Raw genomic sequence first — 15,876 nt, 5'->3', positions numbered from 1 at the left:
ACAAGGGAGGCAGCATCATAAGGGGCCCCAGGCAGATAAACACCCTGCAGCACCCATCTAAAAGGAGCTGAAGAAAGCTAAAGGAAAGGAAAAGCAGGCAACCTAGAATTGCCTGAAAGTTCCAGCCTTGCTGATTCCAGCCCAACACAGGTAAGCTGCCAGAACTCTATAGCCTCCAATTGCCAACATAAGAGGCCCCAGCACACAAAGCCAGTGACCAAGACCTAGGCTCCCAACACAAGAAGCTTGGGTCAGTGCCCTCTGTTCCCCAGCAGGAGAGCTCAATCTCTTTAAAGGCCAGGGAATAAAGAAACACCATGAGTAAAAAGAAACGTACCATAGATTCATATTATGAGAAGAGTGAAGATCAAGACAGAAATTCTGAAGAGGACAACATTGTCAACAAACCCACATCTGCAACAACAAAAGGGAATATGAACTGGTCTGAAGCCCAAAAAGCCTTCTTAGAAGAGCTCAAGAAGGATTTTAACAGTCAAATGAGAGAGGTAGAAGAGTCCTTCAAAAATACAATTGGCCAATTGGAAAAAAATACATGAAGAAAACAAGTCCCTAAAAAACACAATTGGCCAATTGAAGAAGGAAGGACAAAAACTAACAGAAGAGTACACTGAAGAAAACAAGTCCTAAAAAACACAATTGGCCAATTGAAGAAGGAAGTACAAAAACTAACAGAAGAAAACAATCTGTTAAAAACTAGAATTGGACAAATGGAAACTAATGTCTCTATGAGAGAGCAAGAATCAGTCAAACAGAAACAAAAAATGAAAAAATAGATGAAAACATAAAAAACCTCATGGTAAAACAACCAACCTGGAAAATCGATTCAGGAGAGACAATTTAAAAATTATTGGACTACCTGAAAATCATGATGAAAAAAAGAGCCTGGACAGTATCTTTCAGGAAATCATAAAGGAAAACTGCCCAGAAGTCCTAGAACCAGAAGGAAAATAACCATAAAAGAATCACCACCAAAGAGATCCCAAATTGACAATGCCAAGGAATATAATAGCAAAATTCCAAAATTACCAGATGAAAGAGAAGGTGCTGCAAGCAGCCAGAAAGAAACAATTTAAATATCATGGAACCACAGTCAGGATTACACAGGACCTTGCAGCTTCTACATTAAAAGACCACAGGGCGTGGAACATGATATTCCGTAAGGCAAAGGAGCTTGGAATGCAGCCAAGGATCAATTACCCAGCAAAAATGAGCATCATTTTTCAAGGGAGGAGATGGATATTCAACAAAATAGGAGACTTCCAGACTTTCCTGATAAAAAGACCAGAGCTCAACAAAAAATTTGATCTTCAAGTACAGGATTCAAGAAGGACATAAAAAGGTAAATGGGACAGAAAGATACAATATGTTGTTAATGGGGGGGGTGCTGTTTAAACCCCAAGGGAATATGACACTTGCAACCCTTGAGAACTGTATTATTATTACACCATGTTAAAGGAGTATATATAAAGAGGGTGGATATTAGTTGACTTTGATGTAATGATAAAAAAAAAACCTAATCAAGTGGGTTAAAGGGATCCAAGTAAGTGGATTAGTCTAATTTTAGAAAATGTACTGAGAAAGGAGGAGGTAGACAAGAGTAAATGACATTACAGGAAAAGACACAAAATCCTATTACAGCAAAGGGAAAGAGGGGGGGTGGGCATTGTTTGAACCTTACTCTCATCAGATTTGGCTCAAGAAGGGAATAACATAATCAGTTAGGTATAGAAATCTAACTTGCCCTATAGGCAATAGGAGGGAAAAGGGGAAAGAAAAGCATAAATAGGGGGGGAAAGAATAGAGAAAAAGACACAGATAGTAATCATAACTGTGAATGTGAGTGGGATGAACTCTCCCTTAAAACAGAAACGGATTGCAGAATGGATTAAAAAACATAATCCTACAATATGTTGTTTACAGGAAACACATTTGAAAAAGAGTGACACACACAGAGTAAAGGTAAAAGGCTGGAGCAGAATATATTATGCTTCAGCTGAAGTAAAAAAAGCAGGGGTAGCAATCCTGATCTCAGACAAAGCAAAAGCAAAAATAAATCTAATCAAAAGAGATAAGGAAGGAAACTACATCCTGCTGAAAGGCACCATAGACAATGAAGTAATATCATTATTAAACATATATGCACCAAATGGTATAGCATCCAGATTCTTAGAGGAGAAGTTCAGGGAGTTACAGGAAGAAATAGACAGCAGAACTATACTAGTGGGGGACCTGAACCACCCTCTCTCTGCACTAGATAAATCTAACCACAAAATAAACAAGAAAGAAGTTAAGGAGGTGAATAGAACATTAGAAAAGTTAGGTATGATAGACCTCTGGAGAAAACTGAATGGGGATAGAAAGGAATATACTTTTTTCTCGCAGTACATGGCACATACACAAAAATTGACCATGTACTAGGGCATAAAAACCTCACAATCCAATGCAGAAAGGCAGAAATATTAAATGCATCCTTTTCAGATCATGATGCAATAAAAATTATATGTAATAAAGGGCCATGGAAAGATAGACTAAAAAATAATTGGAAACTAAATAATCTAATCCTAAAAAATGATTGGGTCAAACAACAAATCATAGAAACAATCAATAATTTCATTCAAGAGAATGACAATAATGAGACAACATACCAAAACTTATGGGATGCAGCGAAAGCAGTTCTTAGGGGAAGTTTTATATCTCTAAATGCTTACATAAATAAAATAGAAAAAGAGGAGATTAATGAATTGGGCATACAACTAAAAAAACTAGAAAAAGAACAAATTAAAAATCCTCAACTAAACACCAAATTAGAAATATTGAAAACCAAAGGAAAAATTAATAAAATTGAAATTAAGAAAACTATTGAACTAATAAATAAAACTAAGAGCTGGTTTTATGAAAAAACCAATAAAATAGATAAACCTTTGGTTAATTTAATTAAAAAAAAAAAGAAAGAAGAAAACCAAATTACTAGTATCAAGAATGAAAAGGGTGAAGCTACCACCAAGGAAGAGAAAATTAAAACAATAATTAGGAATTATTTTGCCCAACTATATGCCAACAAATTTGACAATCTTAGTGAAATGGATACATATTTACAAAAATATAAATTGCCCAGATTAACGAAGAGGAAGTAAAATACTTAAATAACCCCATCTCAGAAAAAGAAATTGAACAAGCCATTGATGAACTCCCTAGGAAAAAATCTCCAGGGCCAGATGGATTTACATGAATTCTATCAAACATTTAAAGAACAATTAATTCCAATACTATATAGACTATTTGGGAAAATAGGTGAAGAAGGAGTCTTACCAAATTCTTTTTATGATACAAATATGGTGTTGATACCTAAACCAGGAAGAGTCAAAATAGAGAAAGAAAATTATAGACCAATTTCTCTAATGAATATAGATGCAAAAATTTTAAACAAAATACTAGCAAATAGATTGCAGCAACTTATCACAAGAATAATACACTATGACCAGGTAGGATTTATACCAGGAATGCAGGGTTGGTTCAATATTAGGAAAACTATCAGCATCATTGAGCATATCAACACAAAACCAACAGAAACCACATGATCATCTCAATAGATGCAGAAAAAGCTTTTGATAAAATACAACACCCATTCCTATTAAAAACACTAGAAAGCATAGGTATAAATGGAGTCTTCCTTAAAATAATAAATAGCATATATCTAAAACCTTCAGCAAGCATTATATGTAATGGGGACAGGCTAGAAGCATTTCCAATAAGATCGGGGTGAAACAAGGATGTCCATTATCACCACTGTTATTCAATATTGTACTGGAAACCTTAGCTTTAGCAATAAGAGAAGAAAAAGAAATTGAAGGCATTAGAATAGGCAAAGAAGAAACAAAGCTATCACTCTTTGCAGATGACATGATGATATACTTAGAGAATCCTAGAGAATCAAGTAAAAAACTACTTGAAATAATAAACAACTTTAGCAAAGTTGCAGGCTATAAAATAAACCCACATAAATCATCAGCATTTCTATATATTACCAACAAAGCCCAACAGCAAGAGATAGAAAGAGAAATCCCATTTAAACTTACTGTAGACATTATAAAATATTTAGGAGTCTACCTCCTGAAACAAACCCAGGAACTCTATGAACACAATTACAAAACACTTTTCACACAAATAAAATCAGATCTAAATAATTGGAAAAACATCAGTTGCTCATGGGTAGGCCGAGCTAATATAATAAAAATGACAATCCTACCTAAGCTAATTTACTTATTCAGTGCCATACCAATCAAACTACCAAAAATTATTTTATAGAGTTAGAAAAAATAATAACAAGATTCATTTGGAAAAACAAAAGGTCCAGAATATCAAAGGAACTAATGAAAAGAAATGCAGGGGAAGGTGGCCTAGCAATTCCAGATCTTAAATTGTATTATAAAGCAGCAATCATCAAAACTGCTTGGTACTGGCTAAGAAATAGGGAGGTGGATCAGTGGAATAGGTTAAATATGCAAGACACAGTAGTCAATGACTATAGTAATCTATTATTTGATAAACCCAAAGACCCCAGCTTCTGGGATAAGAACCCACTCTTTGAAAAAAACTGCTGGGAAAACTGGAAAAGAGTATGGCAGAAACTAGGCATAGACCCAAATCTCACACCATATACCAAAATAAAGTCAAAATGGGTTCATGACTTAGATATAAAGGCTGATACCATAAGTAAACTGGGAGAACAAGGAATAGTTTACCTATCAGATCTATGGAGAACAGAAGAATTCATGACCAAACAGGAGATAGAGAACATTATGAAAAGCAAAATGGATAATTTTGATTACATTAAATTGAAAAGTTTTTGCACAAACAAAGCCAATGCAACTAAGATTAGAAGGAAGGTAGAAAATTGGGAAAGAATTTTTACAACCAGTCTCTCTGATAAAGGCCTCATTTCTAAAATATATAGAGAATTAAGACAAATTTATAAGAACACAAGCCATTCCCCAATTGATAAATGGTCAAAGGATATGAACAGACAGTTCTCAGATGAAGAAATTAAAGCCATCTATAGTCATATGAAAAAATGCTCTAAATCGTTATTGATTAGAGAAATGCAAATCAAAACAACTCTGAGGTACCACATCACACCTATCAGATTGGCCAACATGACAAAACAGGAAAATGATAAATGTTGGAGAAGATGTGGGAAAATTGGAACACTAATACATTGTTGGTGGAGTTGTGAAATGATCCAACCATTTTGGAGAACAATTTGGAACTATGCCCAAAGGGCTACAAAAATGTGCATACCCTTTGATCCAGCAATAGCACTTCTAGGGCTATATCCCAAAGAGATCAAACAAATGGGAAAAGGACCCACATGTACAAAAATATTCATAGCAGCTCTTTTTGTGGTGGCAAAGAATTGGAAATTGAGAGGATGCCCATCAATTGGGGAATGGCTGAGCAAGTTGTGGTATATGAATGTAATGGAATACTATTGTGCTATAAGAAATGATGAACAGGCTGACTTCAGAAAAACCTGGAAAGACTTATATGGTCTGATGCTGAGTGAAGTGAGCAGAACCAAGAGGACTTTGTACACAATAACAGCCACATTATGCGATGACTAAGATTGTTAAACTGAACCCTTCTCAGCATTACAAGGATCTAAGACAACTCCAGAGGCCTCGGTTGGAAAATGCTGTCCACATCCAAAGAAAGAACTATGGAAGTTGAATCGCTATCACTTATTTTTACTTTCTGTTGAGTTTTGTTTCATTTTTCTGATGGTTCCTCCTATTGGTTTTAATTTTTACTTACAACTTCACTAACGTGAAAATATGTTTAATAGGAATGTAAATGTAAAGCCTGTGTCAGATTGTGTGCTGTCTTGGGGAGGGTGGGGGAGAGGAAGGGGGAGAAAAATTTTCAACTCAAAAGCATATAGAAGTGATTGTTGATAAATCAAAATAAATTAATAAAATTTAAAAGAGAGAGAGAGAGAGAGAGAGAGAGAGAGAGAGAGAGTTCTGTTTTGGACCCATTGAGGTTGAGACACCTATGATAACATCCAGTTAAAAATGTGTTATATAAGGCTGGTAAAGCATAACTGGACCTCAGGAAAGAGGATGGGGCTGGATGAAGAGATCAGGAAGCATCTGCAGAGAGATAATAACAGAATCCATGGAGCTGATGAGATCACCAAACGAGAGGCAGAGGGAAAAGAGAAGAGATCTCAGGACAGAGCCTTGGGGGACACCCACAGTGAATGGCATGACATGAATGAAGAGCCAGGAAAAGAGACTCAGAAGGAGGAGAATCAAAAGAGTATGGCGTCATGAAAACCCAGAGAGGAGAGATTGTCCAGCAGAAGGTGATCAACAGCGTCAGATGATGCAGAAAGTTCAAAGAGATTGCAGACAGAAAAAGCCATTAGACTTGGCAATTAAGAATAATCGGTAACTTTGGAAAAACCACTTTCAGTTGAACAGTGAGGTCAGAATCCAGATTGCAGAAGACTGAGAGGAAAGTAAGAGGTGAGGAGGTAGAGAGGGTAGAGAAACCAATTATGGACAGCTTTTTCAAGGAATTTAGCTGAGGAGAGGAGGAGAGACGGAAGATGATAGCTGGAAGGCATGGTAGGATCCAGGAAGGATTTTTTTTAAGGATAGGAGAGAAAGTAGAATCAATAAATAGAGAAGAATTAATAATTAGGGAAATAGTGGGGAATGACATTGGAGTCAATCTGCTAGAGAAGACGAGGAGATGAGATCAATATGTATGTAAAGGAATTGGCCTTAGCAAACAGAAGAGCCATTTTATCACCACAAACCACCTTTTTGTGCAGTTTACCATTAGCTATGAGTTGGATGGTATGTTATTACATATAGCCCACTATGGATGTTGTGAAACCTACCAACAAGTCAATGGCAACCTACCACCAGTCACCCAGAGAGCCCTTCAGGTAAGTGACTGTCTGGTTGTCCATGAAAGACCATTGTTCTCTTTCTGATTACAAGAAGAATGGTCTTTTGGCTGGAACTCATGGGTTTGGAGCATGTGTACCACATTTAAGTGTACTGTTAATTCAACTGGGAGGTCTGTAGACCAAAAGACTGAGCTTGGGAGCATGCCCAGAATCCCAGTGCTTCACCAGTAGAAGCCACACAGCCTCACTCTTGTTACCCCCAGGGGTAAGGGACAGGAATGTGCCCTGTGACCTTAGCAGCATAGAAACATGTGTGTCAGTGCTAGAAGGGGGAGCAGGCTTGGTTAAAAGCAGTTGTTGAACAGGAAAATCTTTGTGCAAACTACTCATGGCCTGAGTGTAAATTCTGATGATCGTAGTTGATCCTCTTTCATCCACAAGGTTTGACCTTCTTTGTTGACTTCAATTCCTGATTATCCTCTTGATACCTTCTCATTAAGTGGTCTGAGGCAACCAAATTTGGGGACCCTAGTTTTCCCTAAACAGTTTCAGACAGTGGCAAGATCATGCTGTTGACCTAGGCTATGTCCTCTTGGCATGCTGACATTTCAGTATGGCAAAATCAAAAGAGCACTGGCTTTTGAAGCCAGAGGACCTGAGTTCAAATTCCCCAGCTCCTTTCCCTCATCACCAGTACTTAATAGCTGTGTGACCTTTGGGCAAAATGCTTAACCTCTCTGGACCTCTGTTTCCTTATATATAAAATATGGGAGTGGGATTAGAGGGTTTCTAGGCCCCTTCCAGCTCTAGGTGATGGCGCTGTGCTGTACTTTCACTATCCTTTGGAACCTGATTCACTAGTCACAATTCTTCAGTTGCTCTTATCATTCTTTCAGGTACTGTAAAGGAAAAGGCCAGAGTAACCCACTAAGAAGGAAATTATCCTCTGAAGAGCTATGATAAGGAGCAAGGTTCCTGTTATTTCCTGGAGTAATCTTGTTGGGCTATGTGGCTTTCCCAACACATCTACTGAAAATGCCACTAGAAGAAGCTGAGATGCCATGAACAACTCTCATTTTTCATTATACTACTCAAGACTCAGAAGATAATTATAATATTATTAATTATATTCTTTCTTTTAAATATTTAGCCCATGCAGTGTGTGTTTACCTGAACTGTTGTTCATTTAAAAAATATATTTATTTAAATCTCTGTTTTTCCTGATTATATTTTAGGTGATGTACCATGTAAAAACCTATACAAGATTCCTCTCAGAAACCTTGTTGGCAGAAGCATTGAGCGACCTCTCAAGTCACCCTTAGTACCCAAGGTCATCACGACCCCAACGTCAGTGGGGATTGGCATAGCAGCCATTCCTGTCACTCACTCCTTATCCCTGTCTCGGATGGAAATTAAAGAAATAGCAAGTAGGACACGAAGAGAACTACTAGGTAATTTCCTATGGATTTGTAGCATCTTTATTTTCAGATCTACCAGTGATTTTTTTTTTAAACATCAGTCAACCTTCTGTGAATAAAGGGTGAAAAGGTGAATTTCTCTAATCAGAAAGCTGGTTTAATTCATCTTAGTAAACATTTATTAAATGCCTACTATGTGCAAGTCAATGTGCACTGATGAAACAAGACAAAAATAAGACAGTCCTGCCCTCAGGGATCCTACTTTCTCCTTGGGAGGCATAGCCTGTTCAGAGAGAAGGAAATCTGACATAGTTTGAAGGGTGTGAGGAGAAAATTCGAACAACAGGATGCAAAGGAAAGAGCTCTAGGTGTGAAGTCAAAGGACCTGGATTTGAATCCAGGCTTGGTCATACAAGGTCACATTATGACTTTAGATAAGTCACTTAACCTCTGTGAGTCTGCCATCTTCTCAGAGGTAAAAACGAGGCTTTTAGCCTGTATCACCTCTCTGGGTCTCAGTTTCTTCCTCATTTGTACAATTAGAAAGTTGGACTAAGTGGCCATGAGGTTCCTTTGAGCTCTAAAGCAGTGCTCTTCCAATGAGCATTTGATCAAGGAAGACCTCCCAGAGGTTGCACCTGAGTTGAGACTTGAAGGAACATCAGGACCCTAAGAGGAAGACAACTAAGAAGGGGTGCACTCCAGGCCTGGGGAAACATTCAGAGGTTAGGGATTGGCAGTCTGGTTTAGGGACAGCAGGCAAGAGTCCAGTTTGTCAGAAATATCAAGTGGACAGAAGGGAGAAATATGAAATGAGCCCAGAGAGGGAGGATGAAGCCAAATTATGGAGGTCCTTCAATATACCTGGCATCGCCTATACACAGAGGGAGCCGAAGGAGGTTTTTTAATAGGACAGTGATATGGCCAGGCCTGTGCCCTTGGAAGATGGTTTTGGCAGCTGTGGGGTGGATGATTGGAAAGGGAGAGTGTGAAAACAGGGACACCAGTTAGGAGTCTGTTTTAATAGCCCAGGTTATAAGACCACAGATTCAGAGCTAGAAGGAGCCCTAAAGGCCTTCAAGGCCAACTCTCTAATTTTACAAAGAAGGAAGGAACTGAGACCCAGAGAGGTTATGAGATTTGCCTAAGGTCACAGAGTAGAGCTGGGATTTGAACTCAGGTTCTGTGATTCCAAATCCAGTATTATCCACTATACCATGCTATCTCTCTGCCAAATGTCAGGTGATATGTACATGAAATAAGGCCATGGCTGTGTGTATGGAGAGAAGGAGGTAGATGCAAGAGAGGTGGCAAATTTGGAATCAGTGGTATATGTCAACTGATTGGAGATGGGAAGGGAAAGGAAAGAATCAAGGATGACTTCAGAGTTACATACTTGGGGTTAGTACCCTCAAAAGCAACCCTCAAAACCCCTTTAAAGAAAGGGTTGGATTCAGGAGAGAAGATGATGAGTCCTGCTTTGGAACTCCAGGTAGAGGTAGTTGGTATTTCATGCTTGTTCAGTTGAATACTGGAAGGCCTAAATTCAGAGTAAAGATAAGGGCTGGATGCTCAGGATAAAACCTTGGGGTAGGACATTAATAATAATCCAGCAAGTAAGACTGAGAAGGAGTGGTCAGGCTGATAGAAGAAAAAACCAGGAGAAAGTAATAGCATGGAATACAAGGGGGAAAGAAGAGGCAATCATTAGTGTCAAAAACTGAAGACATGTTAAGGAGCATGTGGACTGAGAAAAGGCAACCAAGCTTAGCAGTTAAGAGCTCATTGTTAATCTTTGAGTGAACAGTTTCAATCAAGGGTTGAGAACAGAAGCCAGACTAGACTGCAAGGTTTAAGAAGTGAGTAAGTGGTGAGGAGGTGAAGGTGATGGGTGTAGGTGACTCTTTCTAGCAGTTTGGCAGTCAAGGGAGAAGAGATATTGGATGACAGTCTGAGGGTAGAGGGAAAGTTAAGTGAAAGGTATATTGTTTTTTTGTTTTTCATGTGAGGAAGACTTCCCCATGATTGGAGGCCTTGGAGAAGTAGGTAATAATAGATAAGGAGAGTTTGGAGATAAGAGACCTAGACCAAGAGAAAATACATGAATAATGAGGTAGGCCTCCAGTTTAGGCTTTGGTAAATAGAAAAGCCATTTTTTTCCTCAAAGATAGGAACAAAGAAGTAGAGGATTGGTAAAGGTATAGAAGGCCTCTGTTTTCTCAGTCAAGTAGGAGGCAAGGTCATTTGGATAAGGGAGGAGGGGCCTACGCTTGATAAGAGAAGATTTGGAATGGCTGGATGGGGAACCCCAGAGCAGAAGGTAAATCAGGAAGGAATATGGCCCAGTAGATAGTGTTAATTTGTACTCAGTTCAGGGACACTGGGAGACAAAAAGATATTTAGTGAGAGCAACAAAGGGTAGAGGATGGGCTGGACTTAAATGGCAGGAAACAAAGGGGCAAGGCATTCAAAGGCAGAGCACAATGTATAATTGAATTGGATTAAGGCTGTTGAGGAAGGAAAGTGAGACCAGAAGAACTGGAACTTGTGTGGAATGAGTAAAGGTGACCTGGAGGATGAAGAATAGAAGAATTTGGCCCTGGGAAAAATGGAAGGATAACAAATTATAATCAGGAAAGGATATTTCAAAGTCCAAAATCATGGAGCGTTGACATTTTGTGTTGATAGTAAGATATATAGGTAGTGGTGGTGAGGAAAAGATATAGAAATTAAAGAGGTGAATGAACTGGGGTGGAGGAGACATGTTTGAGAGAATATCACTGTGTATATCGAAGTCCCCAAGTATAAGAGAAGTGGTTAGAAAGGAGAAGAAGACTGTAAGACCCAGGTACTGTGCTCCACAAGAAAAGAATAGCCTGGAAGCCAGTAGATTTACAGCCCTAAGTCTGGAGTGAATGTTATAGGTGGATGCAGTTAACCTTAAAAGAAGGATACAAAGTGATAGCAGAAGAATGGTTTGGAGATGGCCATGAGAAATAAGGTATATGCCTATTCCTCCTTCTGGCCCAGTGTTTTGGAGAATAAAGAGCAACTTGCGCTAAAGAAGGTAGCCAGGGATGAAGTTTCTTCTGGAGGAAGCTGTATGAGAACAAGAGAATGGAAAGAACATAGAAGGAAAAGTTCTAGGATGAAGAAAAATTTGTCAATGAGGTGGTGGATGTTCTAGGGACCACAGTAGAAGGGCAGGGCGTGGGAGGAGTAGAGTTGAGACTAGATGGAAATGAGGATATTAGAGAGGTATTTTTGCCAGCAAACAGTAACTCTCAAGCACAAAGGTTAGGGGAGCAGGAGAAAATAGGAGCCAGAAAATAAAGGGAAGTACTAACTGTTTGGGAACCCTACCTGTGGAAATTTTGTGTTGAAGGACTGTTGAATTGATTGAGGCAAAGAAGGGGCATCAGTATCCTCAACATATTATTTCTCCAAACACAGGAGAGTTGGGGATGTGAGCAGTCAAGAGAATAGGAAAAAATGCCTGGGTCACTGGGTCTGGTTCAAGTTCTGAGCTGGGTGGCTGTTATCTGGCCTCGGCAGCTCTGGGCCAGGTAGCCTGGATCCAGATGGATAACTCTGTTGCTGGACAGCTCTAGACTTTCATGGTTATGAAAGGAGAAAAGAGAGAACCGGTAGAATATCTGCCAATGATAATGACAGCCCACAATGCTATGTGGTGAAGGCATCCTCTAATCCTGGACTGCTACAGCTGTGCTTTTCCTTTCCTCTAGTGGGAATGGCCTTTACATTTGTGGTAATGTGAAGAGGGAGAATGAAGCAGCGATAAAATGTCTATGAATGTATATGAGAGCCTGCAGAGTTGTTTTGGCAATATTATAAAGATAATTAGGTCTCCCTAGTTCTTAGCAAGCCACTTAGGAACTAATGACCTGTCATTCTTAATACACAAGTACTAATCAAAGAAAACCAAATGTTATTTGTCAACTCCTTAGTAGTCGGCCTGGGTTCTGATCAAGGATCCTGGAGTAACCCTGATCTTGAGAATATTTCTGTGTTCCTCTGAACTAATCTTTTCCTCCTGAGTCTAGGCCTTTCCGATGAAGTTGGACCCAGGTCCGAAGGAGCACCAAAGCAGAAGACAACATCTCGAAAGCAGCTGGAAGGGGAGCCCAAGCAGGGAGCAGTGAGGTCAACAAGCAGTGACAGGTAACCTGATATTCTGGGCCAGTCCAATCATTTAGTATTGGGATTAGAATGAAATAAGGCACTCATGGACCTTAAAATGCAACGACAATGTTACTTAAATGATGCAATTCCTAAAGTTAAAGATCAATCAAGCATTTGTCAAGTTCTTACTATGTATGCTAGGTGATGTACTAGGTGCTGGGGACAAAAAAAATACATAAATGAAACATTCCCTATTTGCAAGGATACTAATTCAAGTCAAACTCTATTCCTCTTTACCTCCATATTCACCATGGCAACTGGCCAGGCTAGGTCAGAAAGGCATTCCATCAAAGCTATGGCTGTTCCACTGGAACTTCCAATATCAACTTTCCACATGCTAGACCTTTTATCCCATAAGTGATGAGGAAGCCAAATAAGCTCCTGAGAATGGCCTCCCAGATTCCTTAAAAAGAAACTACATAAAACATCTCCTTCTTTCATTCCTGCCACACCTGAGCAATCCACTCTAACATTTCATCTAGTGGGTGATTAAAACTGGGTAGATTAAAATTGGTTTTGACAGGTAGATTGATGAAATTGAGGTTCTTAGTGCCTGTCTGATCATCATACCGCATCATTTTGCACTGAAATGTGGCTTGCCAAAAGGAATTAAATATCAGAAGAAATGTCCTCATTCAATCCTTCTGATAATCCCTTCTGAGAGATAGAGATGGTGGAGAAGCCCATCAGTACTCTGGAGGAAGATGAGCTAGATCCGTATCTTAGCTCTCCTGTTTTCTACCTGTTGTACCTTGGCCAAGTCACTAGAGCTCCCTACCCTTCATTTCCTCATCTTCAGAACTAGAGAACCAGATGAAGTGATGCCTGAAGTCTCTTCTAGCTTCAAGTCTAAGATCTCTGACCCTTTGAAGGCACCTATATCATGGTATCTGGCAGCAATAACTACATCTCAGAGGCAAAAATCAGGTGTAGCTGAAGGAAAAGGGAGCAGTGCATTAAAGAGATAGCATCTGCAGTAGATCTTGAAGTAAGAGAACCGAAAAGGCCAGAGATTGGGGCAAGTACAATTTAGGTATGGGGGATGGCCTGCACAAACGCATCAAACAGGCCAGGATCAGAGAATGAAGTCATCTAGTTTTCTACATGTAGAAAAGAACTATGGTGGGAAATTTTTTTCCAGGATGCAGTGATTTGCATCTCTGTCAATCAGTTTTGCTTTATGAACCTAAGTGTACCAAATTTCACCAAAATGTCAATGTTCTGTACGTTAGACTCCAACACTCTTTCCTGTAGTAGGCTGTAGCAACCTATGGCACAGATGTACAAAGATTAGCTTATCAACCACAGCACAGAGTACTGGAAGCTGATGCTGGGTCAGCAGGACGCCCCCTTATCAGAGCACAGAGAATGGGGCCCATTGGCTCCCTCTTCCCCTGGCCTGCCCAAAGAGCCCAACCTTGAGGAACAAGATGTCAAAGATGTCAGAGTAGGAAGCAGCTACAATGTAGCAGGCAGTTCTGCCCGAAAGTAGGTTTGTTACTAAAAATACAGAAAGTGAAGAGGTCTAGAGGTTTGGGGCGCTCCTAGGAACCCTGAGATTGCAACGCCGGCCCTGCCTGAAAGAATTCAATTCAGATCTTCTTCCAGCCAGAGGAAAAGTTTTTTAGTGATAAAACATGTAAGCCAGGTGACGCCCATAAGGACGAGCAGGCATGAGAAAAGCTCAGCCTTTTGGGCATGAGAGATTCTCAGCATCTGAATGGAGGCCAGGGTGGATCTTAAATATGCTAAAGTAACTTTGGGTTTCCAGGGTCTAGGTAAGAATTCCAGTTGGAAGGTCTGAGAGATTGAATAGACAATGGGAATAGATAGTGAAGGGAACTGGAAGGCAGAAGTTTGAAAGGCATCTGCACAAGATCAAAAGGTGGGGCCATAAGGAACCATTTGAGACCACAGTAAGAGCTTTCGGGGCCCATAGACAAAAGGGAGCCAGATTCTTTTTAGGGCAAGGGGCAAAGGCGCATCTGAACAAGATTAAAAGGTAGGGCTAAGGCTTTCAAAGGATGATGAGGAGCTGGTGCCTATTGACAAATGGGAGCCAGATTCCATTTGGTGCAAGGGGTGAAGATCTCAGCTTGGGCTCACACCCCATCAGAAGGACACCATAATCCTGACATTTTTCCCATCTTGCTGTCCTGCCAGTCAGGTTTTCATTCACATCACCCCATTGGAACTCGATTTCCTCCCCCTTTAAAATGAGGCTCACCTAAATGGTCTCTAACGTTCCTGTTTGCCTCCAAACCCTCTGAACCAGTGCTATGCCACACTGCCTAATGCCATGTTTATCGCAAACTGATCATATCCTCCATATCAGACTGTAAACCCACTGAGGGCATGCATTGCTCCATTTCTCATCTTTGAAAATCACAGTTCCTGCACGTAGCTGATACTTAACGTGTTTGTTGAACCGAAGATAGCAAACAACAGAGCTAAAAATTTGACTACAGGTAATCTAACTTCAAATCCAGAATAAAATATAAAACTCCTCTCTAACATTTAAAGCCTTTTGTATATCCTATTTGGAGGGCTGATTATATTATTCTACCTTTTTACCCCACATTTCAGCTAGAGAGGCCTACTTGCCATTTCTTTTACATGACAATCCACCTCTTTCTTTTCTGCCTTTCCCCAGGCTATGCTCATGCTGGGAAAGTGCTCCCTTCTAATCTCCATCCCTTTGGAATCACTCTCATAGCTCAGCCTAAGTGCTACCTCACAAGAGGTCTTTCCTGATCCTCTCAGCAATCAGCACCTCCTCTCTCCCCCCCAGAAAAACTGCTCAGCATTTATCTTGTATATTTTGTATTTGCTTATCTGTGTACATGTTGTTTCCTCTCAGGAGTAGTAAGCCCTTCAAAGGAAGGGATTGGTTTGTTTGGTCTGCATCCCTAGTACCAGGCCCAATGCATGGCACATAGTAGGCATCACTAAATGTTTGCTGAATGGAATTGAAGTTTGAGTGATCTTCAAACTCACTATGAGTCAACAGTGTGATGTGGCAAACAAGACAGCTGGGGCTAGCCTTGGCTGCCATATAAGGGAGATCTCAAAGTTTCCCTGCCCTGACCAGGCCACATCTGGAGTCCTGGGTTCAGTTATGGGCAGCATGCTCTAAGATGTGCATGGACAAGCTGGAGCTCATCCAGGAAAGAGAAAATAGGATGATGAGAGGACTAGAGACCATCACATATGAAGATTAGTGAAAGGAGTTTAGTATAGTTAGGGGGAGATTTGTGGGGGACTTGATAGCAGTCTTCTGGGGGCAGCTAGGTGGCACAGTGGATAGAGTACTGG

General features: G+C 40.0%; 1 protein-coding gene across 1 annotated transcript in view; it reads left to right on the top strand.

The window, feature by feature from the left end:
• GARNL3 (GTPase activating Rap/RanGAP domain like 3) overlaps positions 1-15,876 on the top strand; it is a 225,399-nt gene that overhangs the window by 203,434 nt on the left and 6,089 nt on the right. The window contains 2 exon segments of the mRNA XM_020984961.2: positions 8,176-8,391; positions 12,423-12,540. Of these exon segments, the coding sequence (XP_020840620.2) occupies positions 8,176-8,391; positions 12,423-12,540 (334 nt within the window).

The sequence above is a fragment of the Phascolarctos cinereus genome, unplaced genomic scaffold (genome assembly GCF_003287225.1).
Source record: "Phascolarctos cinereus isolate Bilbo 61053 unplaced genomic scaffold, phaCin_HiC Scaffold_2;HRSCAF=192, whole genome shotgun sequence".
In the NCBI taxonomy this organism is placed as follows: domain Eukaryota; kingdom Metazoa; phylum Chordata; class Mammalia; order Diprotodontia; family Phascolarctidae; genus Phascolarctos; species Phascolarctos cinereus.
Note: the sequence above shows the minus strand (reverse complement) of the source record. Positions and strands in the feature narration are given on the sequence as shown.